The following is a 19,149-nucleotide window of genomic DNA, read 5'->3' on the forward strand; positions in this document are numbered from 1 at the left end:
ATTGCTGATATTGCTGTCTAGGGATCAACTATAGATTTATCAACATGGATTGTACTCTTCTCAAGGTATCTCTAGGGAATGATGCAAAGTTCAGATGATGTTGTTGATTGATTGATTAATAAAAGCATCTTTTGTTCTGTTTCTGGTTCATTAGCCTGAAACAAGAAATGGGTTGCCTTCATATAAATGTGCCATGAACTTCTTGTGTAATTTCCACCAAGATCAATGTGAGTGTCGCCATAATAAAGTTCAATTTGCAGGGCAAACATTGGTACTTTCTGAATTTTTTTTTAAATAAGTAACATTTTTTAATCACGTTCAGAGGTTGCGGAATAATTGGGAAATGCCACCGAAGATTCCTTCTAAACAAACCAAATTCTAACTTTGAACTTTTAGCAAACTAAAGTTATTTTCTCTCTCGCAGTTAGGCCAATTAAATCAACCTCTCAGAGTAGCTATGGACGTTGATGTTTCATAGAAATACATTTGGCCATGAATTGCGTTTCGAGATGTCCGTTGAGATGAAAGTGAGAGTGGACATTCTTTGGTTATGATGTGACCGAATAATCAATGCGCTTCTATCTATTTCAGGAAGCTCTTAGGACTTATTTGCAACATTAATTGCTTCTAAGCTTCAAAAAACATAGCAAGTCCTATCCATTCCTAAAGGATATGGTTGTTGAAACCTGTATGGTCAGATTGGATATGTTTTGGGGGGAAAGTATCATCCTAAATTGAGATAGATATAGATCTGAGAGGTGCCCAACATGGAACAAAATGAGCCCACTAAAGAAGTTTAGAGTTTAGGGTCTTGGGCTTTCATGAAGCAAACGAGTGGGAAAAATGAAATTTAATGCGAGTGGATTGACCTTTTCAAGTTGCTAATATAGATAATTTTCTAACTTAGAGATGAGCCAATGTTTCTGTTAGGGAGGGGAAAAGAGGAGTAGTCCTAGAAAATGGTCATTAATACTTCTGTCTCATTCCTAGTGATTAGTTGTTCCAATCTATGTCCATAGTTGCAAAAGGAGGGGCAAAAGAAAGAAAAAGAAAAGTAAGAAAGGCAGAAAATGTGTTAATATTATGCTAGAATGGTAGGATATGCATAACCAGATAAAGAAACTGATTAATACTTTTCGTTTGTAACTTTAAAACAGGGAGGAATCTAGATATTTCTCTTACTAGTGGAAAATTCTATATGTGGTCACATACAGATTGATCTACTTTCCGACTGATGATTAGTAGGATAGTTTATAAGCTCAGTTTAGATGGATATGTTTCAGACTAATTAATCAGATTTGACCTCGATGCATTGCCTATGATTTCGTAATTATAAAGTTCATGTATCGGGCCACTTTTGATTCGTGGAGGGGAAAGTTTGATTAATGATAATTCAATAATTACTATGGAGGAGATGTCTGTGAGGAAATGCGTAGTCTTTCTTTCTGTTTTCTTCAGATACCCAACTAGTCTCAAAAGTCTAAAGCGAGTACTATTTCGTCACACATATTAGATAACTATGGAACCATAATGTTCATCATTAGAAGTGGACATGGTTGACTTGCCCTAATTATCACAAAGTTATCATGGGTCAAACTTCATTTTTGGAAAACCATATTGCCATAGGAATGGTTGCCCTTGATGAGAAGACTATAGGTACGAGAATAAGCTCATATGCCTGTGAGAAAATGAGAAAATGAGAAAATGGGACCTCTTCTTGTTTTGAGACATTGTTCAAGAAATTTGGCAAATCAGCCTTATCATGGATATATCCATCTATCCATTTGCTGTTAGTTTGTTCATATTAATCTTGAATTAAACAATTATTTTTCTGAAATCGGATCATTGTTTCCTCGAGATTTACTCCTACAAGGTTCACTGTCAAAAATGGCGTAGCTAAATATAATCGAAGTTATGAAATATGGCAGAAAGAGAGACAAGTTTAAAAGCTTGAATTAAAGACTGAGAGGATCATTGGTGTAACAAAGTCTTACATAGCTCCTCTATTATACTGGACGGTGGAAAAAGAGAGGGCAAAGCAAACATGAGCCTTCTTTCTGGCCTTCAAATACATGGAAAAAGAAGGGAGGGAACAAACAAAAAGAAGAACGCGCAGGGAGATATTATGATCAAGAAACCCTCTACTCCCTTGCACAAGTTTTTAGCTAGTTAGTCCTTTGACTCGATTGTCTCAACCATGATAATTATGAAAGTGGCCGACCTCGGGACCACCTTTTCCGCAACTCTTTTGACGGAGTTCGATGAAGTTATTCACACGGTGTAATGCTGCTGGATCGTGTCGATGTCCAATCCTTTCAGCTTCACCACGGACTCGACATGACCTTTGAGTGTATGGAGCTCCCGAAGCCTGCAAAATCCGAAAAAGTTTGCTTCTTATTCAGTTCACTAGGAAGCATTCCAATGAGAAAGATCCGTTTGAAAGAAAGAAAGATTGTCATCTTGTGTTATATTGAGCAATAACTAGGGGAGACCGGACAACATACCTTGCAACTTCAGCTCGTCTCTTGGCCTGCTCAGCAATCTCCGACAACTCCCGGTAGCTGTTCTTGTCATTGAAGATGCTGGAAGTCTCCGGGGGTTGAAGACCGTGAAGAGTCCTTTGAGCAAGAGCCCATTGGGCTTCTCTCTCCTCTTTGCCGTAATCTTTCTTGGTCGTAAATGCGGTCTATTGCATCGTCAAAATAGAGCAAAAAGAAATCAGTCATTCGCATTTCGCCCATTTAAGTTTAGGTCGATTACTGTATGTTGCGTTAAGGTAAAATGACTAAAACATACCTTGTTCTCTAGCAAGTTGAGCCATGCCTTTCCACTCAAAATGTAGCGAATAGCGAATTTGAGGAGATCCAGAGGCACGTAGAAGACGATGCTGTAGAGCCAGATGACCCCAGCCCATCCCCACCCGCATCCCTTAATTTCTGCAAAGCCCCAGTTGGCATATACAGCTATCAATGTAGCAACCTGCCAAAAGGAACGAAAAAAGAATTTGTTCATCGTGTATATTAGAATTACTATCTTTTGAGTTTCATAAGCATCAGGTGGAATAGCAGAAGTAGTAGAGTAGTGTAATTGAAGTTCCAAGAAATGAAGAAATAGCTCGAGGTTCTTACCAGTTGTGCAATCAAGAAAGCACTCATTAAAAGAAGCCCCGGGCGCTCAACGTATGACCAGCTACGAGATCTCGTCACAAATATCAACGCCTGACTCACAATACTCACTTGAAGGTACAGAGCTGCCATCATTTCGTCTCGGCTAGTCCTCAGTGATCTGACCCCAAATTTGTCCTATCATATAAGAAGCAACAAAAAAGAGTTAAAAAGAAAATTCTTTACATCATACAACAGAAGCAACGGCAAAATCTGTAAGGGTGGAGGAATCTCATGTCTCTTACTGAGAAGAAGTCGGTTTCCTTCATGACCCAAAAGAATATAACGGTCATCAGTGCCAAGTAGCCTCCAAGCACAATACCAGTGGCAAAAATCTCTTTCAGTTTCCAGCTGTCGGGCATTGGAGACGGCTTCACTCTGTCCTTTGAAATTGTCATGATTGTTCCTTTGAAGAGTAAAATAGGATGATATTAATTCACATTGTCGCTATGCCATTGTGAGGAAAAAAAAACTACCGAGAAAAATTAAAGCCTTTCCCGAATAAGTGTAAGTGCTTACCGTCATTTAGAATGGCGATAATCAAAACCATGAATGGAGAAAAGTCAAACCTCCAAATTAGAGCAATAAGCATGAAACCAAACTGCAGAAGAGGGAGCAAACACACAAAAAGAGAATGAATAATCCATCCATAGATTGGTGCTAGTCAGACGTAGTATGAGTAAAACTTAGAAATTACCACTATACGGATGGTAATGGAGACTGCATATATCTGCAAGAATCAAAAGAACAGAACCAATGATTAGTTCCATTCAAGAAGAAAAAAGAGAGAAAAAAAACATAAGAAATTAAAGAATGTGATACTGACAGTGAAGTGCCATTCAAGAAGGAAAAAGAGAAAAATAAAACATAAGAAATAAAAGAATGTAATACTGACAGTGTAGTTCTTCATCCTTTGGAATATAGCTCTGCTAGTCAAGACAGCGCTGATGATAACACTCAACCCAGGTTCCGTGAGGACAATATCAGAAGCACCCCGTGCAGCATCAGTACAATCGGCAACAGCAATTCCGATATCTGCCTTTTTTAAAGCAGGGGCATCATTGACACCATCGCCCGTCATCCCGCAAATATGCTTTCTCTCCTGCAATTTCTTCACAATCTCGTACTTATGCTCTGCCAAATAGAGAATTGGATAAGATTAGGCGTCACTTGTTAGAGTAAGCAAATCTTATAGTTGAAAACAGGCACAAGAGTAGTGATGAGAAAAGGAGGGACGAACCAGGGAAAACACCAGCAAAACCATCTGCTTTCTCAATGAGTTCTTCTACCGGAAGCGCCGCAATACTAGCATCCTTGTCTTGACCTAGCAGAGAAGCAGATGGGTACATATTGGTTCCCATTCCGAGTCTCCTCCCCGTCTCCTTTGCAATGGCAAGTTGATCACCTGAGAGAGCACGTGTTAACATATGCCAAACATTAAATATCCACTGCAATTTAATTGAGCAATGAACCAACACATCATTACCAGTAATCATCTTGACATTGACACCGAGATTAAGAGCTCTGCGAATAGTTTCTGCACTGTCATGCCTGGGAGGGTCAAAGAGGGGCAGTAGACCAACAAATTGCCATGGGGCGCCGGCACTCTCTTTGCTTCTCTCTGGCACTTCCTGTGAATGCCAAAAATAAAGAATCTCAGGGTTGCTTCCAAGTGAAAAGAACACTTCCATAGGAGTCTGAAAGGTTATATATCAAACACCTGTCTAGCGACAGCCAGGGACCGCAGCCCACGTTCAGCAAATTTGTCAATGACAGCATGGACCTTCTTTTTAAGGTCTTCTCTGGCATTGCAAAGGGTTAAAATCTGTATCCCAGAAAAGGCGAGAAACAAAGTCAGTGAACCAATCTAATCACATTTTACTACACGATGCATTAACGGCGCATGATGCATTACTTGCTCAGGTGCTCCTTTGCTTGCACGGTGCCAGTGTCCATCCGAATCAACGTAAGTCAAGGCAGTTCTCTTGTCCACAGGATTGAATGGGAAGAAATGCACCTCTGTGATCCCAGCTCGAGCCTACATCGAGCACATGAAAAGACACGTACATCAGTCTTATCTGATTAAAACTAGCTCACTAGAGAGAAGGCCGCGATGAGAACGCAAAAGGTACTGTACCTCCTTCGGGTCAGCAAGCATCCCAACAATGGCCGCGTCAATGGCATCCTGGTTTTCTGTCCTTGAAGCTCTGGCCGCGAGCAATAACACATGTGGCTTCTCCACTCCTTTGGTAAACACTTCGACCAGGTTTACATCGACACTCAACTTGTTCAAGGTCAGCGTCCCGGTCTTATCACTGCAGAGGACATCCATACCGGCCATCTCTTCGATGGCAGTCATCCTCTTAGTAATAGCACCTTGCTGAGATAGGCGATGGGACCCAATGGCCATGGTCACTGACAGAACCGTGGGCATGGCAATGGGTATGCCTCCAATCAAGAGGACCAAGAGATTGTTGATTCCATCTCTGTATTTGCGGCGCTGGATCGGGTACATCACTATAATCTCGATCAGCATTCCGACTGCTATTGAGCAGATACAGAAGTTCCCGATAGCGGTGAGCACCTTCTGGAAGTGCCCAACTTGGTTGGTGCTGTCTACGAGATGCGCGGCTTTACCGAAGAAGGTGTGAACGCCGGTGGCAATGACAACGGCTTCGATTTCCCCTTGTTTACATGTGGAGCCAGAGAAAACTTCATCAGAGGGATTCTTGGTCACCGGGAGCGATTCTCCTGTAAGGGCAGATTGGTCGACCTTTAACGGATCACCCTCAAGAAGACGGGCATCAGCAGGAATGATGTCTCCCAATTTGATACTGATGATATCCCCAGGAACCAAGATGGCAGCATCTTGTTCACTCCACTTGCCATCCCGAAGCACCTATGAAATGCAACAGAAACTAAGTTGATGTGCCAACAGACAAAGCTTTGTCAAAGCCTAGGATCGACACTCTCAATGAGTGATGACATGTACGACTCTGATCACTAAATATTTCATTATGGCCAAGGTCCTAAATCGACATGACAGCACAATTTACCACATGACAGCACACAGGTTTAAGCCATTCATGATATGATACCTTGGTTTTGGGGGCCAGTCCAGCCATGAGAGCCGCAGCAGCATTACCGGCGTTGTTTTCTTCGATAAAACTGATGGTGGAGTTGATCACTAGCAAGCACATGATACCAACAAAGTCTTGCCAATCTGGAGGCTTTTTGTCGCCATTTGCCAGTGCAATGGCCATAACGGCTGCAGCTTCCATGACCCACGACAGAGGATTCCACATAAAGCCGAGGAACTTGAGGATTTTGCTTTCCTATTGACAGAGAAACAATGTCAGACGTTCACAGATCTCATGAGTAAAGACCACTAGAAAGTGTAGCTAGCGAGAAATAACCTTCTTCTCTTCCAACTTGTTGGGTCCAAAGATCTCGAGACGGGTGTTTCCTTCGTCGGAACTCAAACCCTTTGGAGTACATTTCAGCTGCTCAAACACTTCTTCAATAGGAATTTTCTCCTGAAAAGATTTTTCAGATGATAGGGAGGGTTGAGTTTGAAGTCAGCTGATAAAGGCTGAGATTCACCACGTGATACTCATAATCCTAGAAAATTATCAGACATGCCAGGTAGCGAGGAAGCGTACATGTACATATTCAAAATCGGATACGCTCGGAATATCCAAAAGCCTATCAGTATTAAGTAACTCTGCAACGAATGCAGTACACCGCTAACACTACAAGCATCTTAACAGATTTTCTTCATTGTTTATGCCTATATTTACTTTTAAGAGATTCCTAATATTTCGTTTTCCTTGTAGGGAGATACAGCTTTTCAATGTTTCATCTTAGAAAATGTTTCGATTGAGAGCAGTACTTGTACTTCCTCACTCTTTTCTTCCTTCTGTTCTGCATTCCTCAATCACTTCAAACCATAAATTTTCTCATGATGTGATGTAAAACTTGTCTTGCTAGGCCCCACTAATATCGAAGACGAATTTCCAACTGCCTTGATCTTTTCAATCTAGATTCTCCATCGACGATAAAACCAATTTGTGCCTTACAAAAGTACAACAAATAGTCCAAAGATACATAAACCAAACACGCCATCACATCCATCGATTATAAAATTGCGATAACATTGCATCATCGTGAGAAAAAACATATACGCGAGCCAATTTTCTTTGTTCCTTCAGACATCTGGCAAGATTGTTTACATTTTACCGATCCAGCCATCGTTCTATTAACTTTATTCATTTTTTAAGAAAGAAAGTCACAGGCAAAACCTGCCATTACGGAGGGGTTTGGGAAAGAGAGTCAGATTTTTTTGTGACAGCCAACGCATTAGCGTTGACCGACGCCGCGTTGGTCCGTGCACGTAACGCGCCCAAGAAAAATAGAGATTAATTTTTTTTCTTTCCTGCTCATAAATTCAGGATTCCATTAAAATAATTTCGACTGCGTTTTCCAAGAAAATAAAATTTGGACTGACATGGCAGGTGTCAGAGCTCAGAACCGTTGAACGTGAGAGTTGTAATAAAAAGACGCAGAGAGAGAGAGCGTGTAACGGTTAAAGAAGAGCAAGATAAAATTAATATTAAAAAAAGGCAAATATGGCAAAATCTCATTTTATTTTATTTATTTTTGGTCAGAAATTTTCATTTTATTTCTCACGGCGGAAAATGAAAGAAAGAAAGAGCAAAAAAGAGGATTAAAAAAGTACCACGGAAAGGTACCCAAAATTCCCCTCTCCTCTTTCACTGTAAGAAGCAAAACAAAAACTCTCAGACTCTCTCCTCACACACAGTAGAGAGAGAGAGAGAGAGAGAGAGAGAGAGAGAGAGATTGGGGAACATGGGTTGGCATTAAAAATGGAGAATTTGCGAGAGAAAGATGATCGCTTTGAAACTCTCTATCTCCTTCCTTATCTCTCTCTCTCTCTCTCTCTCTCTCTCTCTCTCTTGCCCTGCCTCACATGTTTAGATCCGGTGATGAGCCGAGCTAAACCAGCTGGGGCCTGATCTGTCTGTTCTGATGGGAGAGGAGATGAAATGCAGGGCCTCAAGACATGTGGGGAAAGCATCAAGCTTTTCTCTACAGACCCAAGAAAAGCTTTAGCCTCTGGGGATGATGGAAGCAAGGATCTGATCGACCCTGAGGAGTCAGAGAGGCTTGCGCCTTTTTTTCTCATTTCTAGGACGATCCCTCTCTGCTTTTCTCAGCACACACAGAGGAGTCATGGCCAACAGCTCAGGGTCGGGTAGGCTCAGATCATTACAAGGGTGTGTGAAATCAGCACATGCACTTCTATATCTGAACAAGAGACCAAGGAACGGAGAGCGAAAAGGCACATCGCGAGACAGGACATAATCGTACACGGCTTAGCATTTGAGAAAAAGGCGCACGCCCAGATAAAAATGGAATTCCCGAAACGGAGAGCTAAGCTTAGCTACAAGAACGCCCCACAAAGAACAGAGAGAGAGAGAGACCCAATTTTCCTGGGACTACTGTGTAGTAATGAATGGTTCTTACCAGATCAACAGTCTCATTCTTGATCTCCTCCAGGCTGATGGCCGCCTTGTCTCCACCCATTTCTGTGTTCCTTCAAACCCAGCGCAAGAACAAAGAAAAAAAACAGAACACCAGAGACAGAGAGCAAGAGAACACCCAACTAGAAGATCGTAAAAATGATTGCTTTTCTTCAATGGAGAGACAACCGACGAAGAGTTAAGGCCACTGAATGATAAATTCTCTCCCTTTTTTCCTTACAAGAACACCCCTTCTCCAAAGGAAATGAGAGAAGCTGAAGTGGGCGGTGATACAACGAGAGGAGGATTGTGGTGGCTTCTGAGCACCTCTCCCTTTATACACCCTCCCAAAACACACCCTCTCTCCCCCACCCCCCACCCCCGACGCATCCAAAAGTGACCCGCCGTTTCAACCCCCTCCAGTGGGGCCCCACGGACACACATACACACACACACACACATGTGCGCGCGCAACTGTGATCGTGTGTACGTAAGCCTACATGTTATCGAGCGACTTTTGTCTGGTTGCGGGTCGTCTCCCTCGTGATCGATCATGATCATTTCTTCTTTCCTTCTCTTTCTGTGTTGTTTCGTGATGGGTTTCTACCACGCCTTTCGGGGTTTCAACCCGTTCCCAAGTACCACCTCGTTCTTGAAAATCGACATATAAAAGAAGAAAATTTATTCCACCGGCAGGAACCTGATCGGTGTAATTAGCCGGGCGTGCATCGTTTGCCACTGGTTACCATCTATTCGAGATCATCATCATCATCATCATCTGCCATTTCTTCCGGTTCTTCTTTTTTTTTATAATCTTTCGGGCAAGACTTCCTAGGCGATTAAGATACTTTTGTCTATGCCACGGGATGCCATCTAATCCGATTATTTATGTCGTATCATATTGAGCTCATCTCGAATTGAATCGAAAGCGGGTGGGTCACTCACGTTGCGATCGGGAGATTGCCAAAGGGTACTTTTCTTCCTCGTGAGATGGCATCGGTATAACACTGTCAGGAGTTGAACCTTGCTCAAGCACCGATGTTCTAGTCGTGTTCGACCCATATCTTAAGATGTTGCCGCACTTTTGTCTTTTAGGAAAGAATACTTGCATTTTTGCCCACTTCGTTGTTTCGATATAAAATTTATTCGCTTTAATTAGTTAATACTAAGGAGACGTTAGTTACATAATCTAGGAAGGGTTTATATGGCCACCGATTTATTTGCCTTAACTAAATCGATGTTCTCCTGCTTCGACCCAAAAAATAAATTAATATTCTCCTGTGCAATATGCTGATGCCTTGTAACTTAGCAAAAAGCAAAAAAAAAAAATTGAAGTTAATAGATCTTTTGACTTTTATTATCAATTGGAAGACACTATATATATGTCATCTTCATAAATACTAAGAAAGTAGTGATTGGTGGAGAAATTCATTCAAAAATTCTAGTAAATGCCCTCAGATTCTCTTGTTACATCCATCCACAAAAAGAATGCAAGGAATTAAAAACCTACCCTTCTTCTTATAAGTTCATAGACTAATAACCATATTTAGGTTCAAATGATCAAATAATTAAAAATGCTCATAAATAGTCTCAAAAAGGGAAAATCGGATGGAGAAAAAAGGGGTAAGGTCCAACTACGACCCCCATTCACATCCACTCCCACCACACAAGGATTCCAAAACAAATACGAAAAATGAAAAAAAAAAGGTGAAAAAAAAGGTGCACATTGCAGAAATTATTTTCTAGGAGCAAAAGGGAAAAAAAAAAAAAAGAAGAGGGAGGACGGGATAATATTTATTTGGAGGAGATATTTTGACTTTTAATTTAGTGGGGCCTCACCCCAAAAATAAATAAAATAAAATAAAATAACCAAAAGTCGTCGCAGCCTCGAAAGCCTAAACCAAGCTATTCGTACACGAATTGGGTACAATAACGGAGGCGTGGCCGGTGGCCGTGACCGTTGGACTCCCTTAAGAGGTGTTCAACCATTTCCATGGAAAAACAAAATAATAATAATGGGAATTAAATTAATTAAATGAAAGTAATTCGAGGGGTTTGTATTTTAATTGACAATTAGTGATCCGATGTTGTCGAGGCTACTGTTAATGTTCATGTTCTCGTGCCAAGTTGACTGCCGGTGGTCCCTCCCTAATAGGGCCCCCCCCCCTATAAATGTTCCAATTTTGTAGAATTTTTCTTTTTCTCTTCGGGCGAAAGTATCGATGTAGTTTCTCTAATTATACTTTTTCTCGAAATGGGTGTTCAGGTGCACGTGTCGTTTACGCAATTATTGGGGTGTATTTTGAGGGAAAATAAACCAAAACATTTTAAATGTCTGCGACACCTGTTGACCGGCAGAGAAAGAAGGAAAACAAAAGAAAGAGAAATATAATATAAAAAATATATAAAAACTTGGAAAAATAATGAAAAAAATTTGTCCGCATTAGTGCCGGTTGTGCCTTGTAGGATAGCCAGCGTCCATATCGGCAATCTTCGGCCAAAATTGACCAGATTGATTATATTGACAAATTGTCAAAATGTTTAAGACTAAATTGGTCAAATTGAAAGATTTATGACTAAATTGGTACGAGGACATATGATTTTTTGGGTAATTTTTCCGAATTTTTTTGACAAATATCTAAGGCTCTCTTTTATTTACTTTCATTGGCAGGACATTTAGTGCTACGGTAAAAGAGCAAAATTACGGAATGTAAGGACCAGTACCACGCGATGCTCAATTGACAATACGGCCATAAAATCTGTTGGGTAGCTTTCCTTGATCTAAAACACCACCTATGCTCTACAAATAGAGAGGAAAAAGAAAACATCAATCGGTTCAAATCTATATAAAGTTTATTTGCCCCTAAGTATTGATAATGGTGCTTGATATAGCATGATTTAATGGCGACTTTTTTGCTTCCAAAAAGCATTGCACAACATTCTATCATTCCAAATCCCCGAGATCTTGAAGAACTTTTCAATGGGTAGGTGTTTGCACCAAAAATTAATTATGTCGTCAACGTAAGTAAGTATGTGGCTAAAGGTTATCAATATCAGATAGGTGGGTCATTGTCGATGACCGTGAGAATTGTTATCGATATTAATATACATCGATGATCGTAAGTTGTGCTATCGACACGCGACAGCGCATGATTGACGATTGTCATGATAGAGTTGGTCGATAAGGATACCGATTAGAAAGAGATAGAACGATTACCGATTTAGACACCAAGTGAAGAGTGAGTATTTGGATGGCATCAAAACTCAATTATGATATTTAAAATCACCGGTGGATAAAGTATAGAAGTTAAAGCGATTTGTGGGAGAACGAATGGAGCTATAACTCGGCGACATAGTGCAAGAGATTGAGGTGCGGATTTTTAGGGAATAGCCATGTGGAGACGAAATTGTAGCGACGCGAGAACATGGAACCAAGATTTTTGGAGACATGGAGACATGGGTAAAACTGCAAAAAAAACTCTGCTTGTAGACGGTTGTGTTGCGAACACTATAATTACCGGTGTTCATCTCCTAAAGGGACCCACTCGTACAAACAAACAAACGTATTATCTTTCAATTCCTACACCGTAGTTATAGTTTCTAAATTCACGTCATTGATTAAATTTCAATGTTGCATCTTTACATTCTCGGGTTTTGTTGTCAATTAAATTCCAGCAAAATTTGTATACATTCGATTTCGTTTGAGTTAAAATGATCGATTTCCTTGTCTGTCCGTAATATTTCTTGTCTGGAATCGCCACAGAACCTGTCACATCTAATAAATACCGAAAAACAACTTTCGGTGAAAAGTGTTTCGTTACGGAGTCAAATCCCGGCGAGAAACAGTAGGAAAAGAATTGCATTTTGGCCTTAGTGTTGGGAAATAACCATTTTGAAAAAATGATGGAGTCGGACTTTGAGGTGTGTATATGCTCTCTTTTTGCCCCACAAACGTCACTAATGGTTACTGGCAAAAATCCTCAAAGATAAAACAAAGTCAAGCAAGAATACCATATAGCAATTATGGTATTTCTCTAGGAACTCTCAAATGAAGACAATGGAAAACAATGGTTGTATATCTTTATAAAGAAATGAAAATGGAAGTTATTCTATTGAAGAGAAACGTTGAGTGATCGATAGTGAAAAATATGTTTGAACAGATACAACCTTTTAAAGGTTATAAGAACGCCTAATAATCATTAGACAAAAATAATAAAATTCAAAATTAAATAATTAAAAAAATAACTATAACGCTATCGCGAACAGTCACATTGTTTCAATAGGATACAAAAATTATTTTATAATTATAAATCTTAATCTTAATAAATAAATAATAATAATTGTTGATTAGTGCCAAATATGTTCCTAAGTGCGCAATTATTCGCGCACCCGCACACGTAGAGTCCACCCCACTAAGCCCACCGTCTACATTTGTAGAAAGGGTGTTAATACCATGAAAAATCATAAATTAGTATAAAATATGACAAATTTACCCCAAACTAACTTTTTGACCTCCAAAAACTCCAAACTGGTATATATGTGACAATTTTACCGTCCATTAGTTTCTGTTAAATTTTACCGTCAAATTTCTAAGTTAGATAACACGTGGCAGTTGACAAGTGTATCAGTTTGTGATTTTACCCTCCGTTTGTTACAGGTGTACCAATTTGTGATTTTTCGTAGTATTAATTCAATTTAACAAAGGGTAAAATTGTCATAAATGTATCAGTTTGGGGTTTTTGGTGATTAAAACATTAGTTTGGGGTAAATTTGTCACATGAGTACCAGTTTTAGGTTTTTCGTAATCAAAAAATTAGTTTGGAGTAAATTTGTCATAGATGTATCAATTTAGGGTTTTTCGTGGTATTAACCCTTGTAAGAACGAAAGACCTTCACTCTTATATATCGACGCACATCTATTTTAAGTGGGACAAGGCACTTCAAAGTTTGTTTTCCTAACGCTTGGGCAGTCATAGGTTCTTGATTTTTGTCAAGGCTAATCACCAGATAAAGGTGCGCGAAGAACGTGGAATAATGGAACAATTGGGTGCCGACAGTAATGTGGCACATGGTGATCCCCCATATCATAGGGTCAACTTCATAATGCTACATTTTAATTAAGTTTTAAGGGGGCGGTTTCCGATATACACGGCGGTGTCAAATGCCTCCGCAATTATTTATTGATGAAATTGATTTTGGAGATTCCATTCTGGAGGCGAGGTTGGACTAGGAATGGAAACTGGTCAATTGGACTTCTAAATTAACTTTTCTCAAAAAGAAAATTCAATCCTTGGATTGAGAGTCCAAAAGATTACAAACCCTATCATATCTCGTCATTCAACCACGACATTTCTTTTGGCAGTGACCGTGAGTTCATGTGAGGAAAGCGGACGGAGTTATACGACACATCGAGTAATTATTATAAATTACGAGATGGTGTCTCAATTGGCGATACTGCGTTACTTATAATTTGGTTTTTATCGTAAAAACTTGAGAAAACGACACAAACAGTTCATAAATTTTGGCATAATGTGCAAAATGATCCCTAAACTTTTTATTTATTCAATATCGTCCCCGAACTTTTGATACATGTTCTGAAATATATTAAAATGTTCAATATAATCTTTCCATTAATTTAAGTTTGGGGACTACATACAACATTTTCATATAGTTCAGGGACTATATTGAACAAATTTAAAGTTCAAGAACTATATTGAACATTAAGTTAAAGTTCATGGATTACATTGAACAAATTAAAAATTCAGAAACAACATTACACATTGAATCAAAGTTCAGGGATTGTTTGTGTCGTTACCCATAAAAACTTTAAGACTGGCAATTGTCTTTCTTTCTTCTTTTTATTTCTTTTTTTTATCCCTTGCATTTTTCCATGTGTTAGTGGAAGGCCAATTTGGAAAGCCTAGGTGCGAGAGACCCACTTCGAAGAGACCCTTGCATCTTTATCCTTTTCCTAAACATTCAAGCCTGTTTGTCCCTTCATCGATATCATATGCTTTTTCTCAAAGTCTCCTGTCCTTTTGGCTCTCACCTTTTCATTTTCTTTTTGGGGGTTGAATTGAGACCCTAACTTTTCATATTACTTGAAAGGACATATTCATGTTCATTCAGCCCGAGAATTTTTCCTCTTATGTACAAATTTCAGGAGCTTGGAATGTTTCAGATAAACCTGCACGATGCACCTTCAGAGGCACATCCTATTTATTAGTGGTTTATATTCGGGGATCTCATTAACGCATTTGATATATGCGCCCCCCCCCTCACCAAAAAATTTTTTTAAGGCATTTTATATTTTTGCCAGTGGGGTATTCGATATTTTGTGCATTTACAATGTGATTTAGCAAGACCAAGTTGGATCGTCGCTTAATATATACATTTGTTTCGGGGATTCTTGATACCCCTAAGTTTATTCGGAATTACATGTTACGTTTAAGATTTAATTATATGATTGAGGGATTTGTCGTCTTCAAGGGATCTTCCCTGATAGATTCAACCCTTTTGATCTGAAAGAGACTTTGGTCCAATATTTTTTTTTATATAATTTATGTAGGACTATAACAATTGCTAAGAAATTGCTCATTCCTAAAAGATTGGCCCTATCACGGAATAAGTATGTGTAGCCGATCATGTCCCAATAACTCGTGGATCGCGAACCGTATATTGAATTACAACAGAAGGACATAATCGCATCAATAAAAGATAAAAAGTTAAAGAACAATAACACAAATGATATTTAAGACAAATCAAACAGGACAACATCGAGAATTGCAATTCTTGGCTAAGAGCACCGGGATAAATACGAATTTAGATCATACCGAATCAGTTGCAAGATGCACGATACAAAGAAGCTTGATTTATTTCCACAAAAGTTGATAAAAGATTAGTGTCTTGCAAGAGAAAAAAGCGTAGTAGAAAAAAATAAGTAAACTAAAGTTCCGTTTGTTTCGCGAAAAATGTGACAATTCTAGAAAATATTTTCTAAAAGGTCATTTTCCAGGAAAATGACAATATATTTCGGTGTTTAGATAAGATATGAAAATAAACTAGAAAATATTTTTTACCGTTTGATATCTGATTTGATTTTCCTTTGGGAAAATTACAAAAAATTTTAATTTTAATCTTTTTCCTTTTCTTTCTTCCTTGGCTGGTTGTCGAGGACTAGCCACAGGTGAGGGACGAGCTTGCCCTAGGCCGGCAAGGTTGAGCTCGCCCGAGGTTGGCGAGACTCAACCAATTTAGTCCTAAACCTTTTGATAACATGCCAATTTAGTCATAAAACTTTCAATTATAACAATTTAGTCCTAAACATTTTATGATTTGCCAATTTAGTTCTAAACCTTTTAACGATTTGCCAATTTAGTCATTATGGCCAATTTTGGCCGGAAATCGATGTGGTGGTCTAGTTAGCACTAGCTGTCCTACGTGGCGCAACCGACGTTGACGTGGACAATTTTTGTAATTTTTTTATTTTATTCTTTTTTCCTTTTCTTTTATTTTTATTTTTGTTTTTTTTTCTTCTTTTTACTTTTTCCCTTCGCTGCCCGTTGCCGAGCCTTGTTGATGCTTGCCCTTGCCGCGGGCCATCGATGAGGCCCGGCGATGGCCAGCGAAGGGAAAAAGGAAAAAAGAAAAGGACAAAGAAAAGGAAAAAAAGAATAAAGTAAAAAATTCACGAAATTATAAAAATTATCCACATCAACGCCGACCGTGCTATATAGGACAGCCGACGCTGGCCGACACTGACCAGACCACCATATCAGCGATTTCTGGCCAAACTTAGCTTAAATGATTAAATTGATAAATTATTAAAATATTTAAAATTAAATTAATAATTTATTAAGAAATTTATAATTAAATTAATATATTTAAAAGATTTAAAATTGAATTGATCAATACACATAAGGTGGCAAAAACAAAAGGGCGCGCACGCATGCCTTCTTGATAATAACATAATAACCACAAGGTCTCCGACATGCTGAAACGTCCACATCGGAAAAGCCAAGATTTGATCTACACCAGCCAATGTGGACTAGGTGGTCTACAAATTTAGACTAGCTCGAGCCTCTTTCTTTTGGACTTCAATCGCAATTCGCCACGCCCTCGATTTCTAATAGACGCCGCCGTTAAATGAGGGCATTACCTCCAACCACCTTTCCCTTTCTTTTTTTTTGGACTTTTTTTTAATTACTTTCAAAAAAATTCTAATTCATCTTTCAATCATTCGAATTATAAAAAGTATAATAAATAATGACTCGATACATATCAACTCATACCTACTTCCTCGGATTATATGTATTCTCCCGGCTACTGACGCCGGATTAATTAAATCGCACTCCACTTGTCAATGGTTTTCCCTAGCACTCGCTAACCCTCCCTAGATACATAATGCGAAGTTGCAAATTGAATAATATAGAAAATACTAAAATTTCAATATGGACCCGAGGAGAAGTCAAATTGGCATGCACCGCTAACCCTAACCCACACCTGGGGTTTCCCTTTGCTGTATGACAACAATCATGAACACGACTAGTTAGATAATTTTATATGGGTTTTTTGGGTCAATGAAATGTAATCGTCATGCAATAATTCGATTTTAATACACGTTTTTGGCATGGTTCGTGAACATGCTCGAGACATTGTTTGACATCTTAATAAATGTTACCGGAATAAATCACTATTTTAAGGCGCATTATTTCCCCCTCCATTAGGTGGATGATAATGCTCCATCTTCCATAAGGGAAAGAGCAAATTTGACTTGTAGAGTTCAATTTTGTCTTGATTTCTTTTCCTTTCCTTTTTTTTTAATCTAGCTAGTTGGATAGAGCATATAACAACTGGTATCATAATAATAACATTATCTATCTTTGGGAAAGAGTAGAGCCGGAAAAAAAGTTCGGGTCGTAAATGCCACGTGTTATTTTCTACATGTGGAACCACAAGCTCATCGTGCATGGAGACGACACAGACACACATATATATTATTCATTCTGAGGGAGGTTAAGGTGTTTTACCAGATCCGAAGAATGTGGTCACATAGGACAAAGTTACAAGGGATTTTCCGAATATTTTTCCTTGTCTTTTGCTTTTGCCTTTCGCTTAAAGCTACGTTTGTTGTCCCCGAGCTTGCAGCATTTGCATGAAAATCGGCAGTTCTAAGTACATAGATAGGGAGTGGAACAAAACTTAGGTTTAGGGTTTTCCGTGATTTATTTTGTATTACGAAAGATAAGAAAGAAAAATGACCCTAAGTTTGGGATATTATCGTCTATTAAATCGGGAGGATCGTTCTTACCTATGCCTTCGATGAGATTATTGTTGACCACGAAAATGGCAGGCCCAGGATCACCATAATCAGAAACCGAAACACGATAATTGAGAAATTGTTGATTCGCGTACCTGGTTTGGAATCCATCGAACTTGACGCGGAATTTGCGACGGTTTCCGAACACGAACTCAAATGCTTCTCCCCTATCCCTTTGTTAGAACACTGGCCTAATGAGATTGCCACTCACGAGAAGAAAGTTATCTCTAAATCCGTATGTGAGTCAAATTGTGCATTATCAGGTTAGGGGAGGGACTTGAGCGCTATTTATAGAGTCTTCGACCACGGACCCTCTCATTACGGGCCGGGCCGTACTCGGCCCACACCAGCCAGCCCCATATTAGACTTATTAAGAACCCATATATCTTACCTTTATTAGACCAAACTAATTCAGTTAATTTCAATTAATGAAGCCAACATTAGGAAATTCTTACATTCTCCCACTTGGGCGATATTAATTGAAACAGAACTGTGTGCGCACCCTTATATTGGTCTAGAGATTATTCTTAATAGTCAATCCGATCCCATAAAGTCTCGAACACCGAATCATGGCGGTAACTGCATGTATTCACGCAGAGCCTTCCATGGTCACGAGTGCTTTCAACTTTACTGATATGGATTCAATATGGTAGTGTGTCAAATGGACAATACCTCATAATGAGTGATACTTTATGTGTTGTCCACTTTGTTAGTCCAAATTCTCTCTCCTTAAGTGTCACAAAACCTAATATGTCACCAGAGAATATCCTTCATGGTTCCAACGAATCTTCATATGTCTTACCTCGATAGTTAACTGTACTTTATGTATAACAAGACATATCGTTAAGGCTAATACTAAGAATGCCCCATAGCCTGTACTCAAGGTTTACACAATGCCTCGAGATTTTCATCAAATATGTATACTCAACTTGATAAATCTACATTCACAAATACTTCATTGAATGCAAAAGAGTTGATACATATTCAAATATTACAAAATGTAACAAAATCAGATACAAACTTCATAAGAGCAACATAAAACTAAACAGCTCCCACTAATTAGCAGTATCCCATGATACTCCTAAGCCCATGTTAATGACATGTCGATCAAATACACAAGGGC

General features: G+C 39.1%; 1 protein-coding gene across 1 annotated transcript; it reads right to left on the reverse strand.

The window, feature by feature from the left end:
• Nucleotides 1-1,931: 1,931 nt before the first annotated feature.
• On the reverse strand, nucleotides 1,932-9,026 carry LOC115677361 (plasma membrane ATPase 4). The gene is made up of 16 exons (XM_030600516.2): nucleotides 8,712-9,026; nucleotides 6,581-6,700; nucleotides 6,263-6,499; nucleotides 5,302-6,063; nucleotides 5,080-5,202; nucleotides 4,885-4,989; nucleotides 4,651-4,795; nucleotides 4,405-4,569; nucleotides 4,060-4,298; nucleotides 3,862-3,894; nucleotides 3,684-3,765; nucleotides 3,410-3,570; nucleotides 3,129-3,302; nucleotides 2,797-2,979; nucleotides 2,505-2,686; nucleotides 1,932-2,368 (listed from the first exon to the last, which is right to left on the reverse strand). Exons 1-16 carry the CDS (start codon nucleotides 8,769-8,771, stop codon nucleotides 2,272-2,274), a joined length of 2,868 nt encoding a protein of 955 aa, XP_030456376.1. The 5' UTR covers nucleotides 8,772-9,026; the 3' UTR covers nucleotides 1,932-2,271.
• Nucleotides 9,027-19,149: the final 10,123 nt, after the last annotated feature.

This window comes from Syzygium oleosum, unplaced genomic scaffold (assembly GCF_021117445.2).
Source record: "Syzygium oleosum isolate NSW1041296 unplaced genomic scaffold, Sole_v2.1 Sole_v2.21, whole genome shotgun sequence".
In the NCBI taxonomy this organism is placed as follows: Eukaryota; Viridiplantae; Streptophyta; class Magnoliopsida; order Myrtales; family Myrtaceae; genus Syzygium; species Syzygium oleosum.

Coding starts and splice junctions, on each gene's coding strand:
- LOC115677361 (XM_030600516.2), bottom strand. CDS start 8,771: ATGGGTGGAGACAAGGCGGCCATCAGCCTGGAGGAGATCAAGAATGAG. Junction 4,796..4,884: donor CCCTGGCTGTCGCTAGACAG/GTGTTTGATATA, acceptor TGGCATTCACAG/GAAGTGCCAGAGAGAAGCAA. Junction 3,766..3,861: donor CCATTACCATCCGTATAGTG/GTAATTTCTAAG, acceptor CCTCTTCTGCAG/TTTGGTTTCATGCTTATTGC.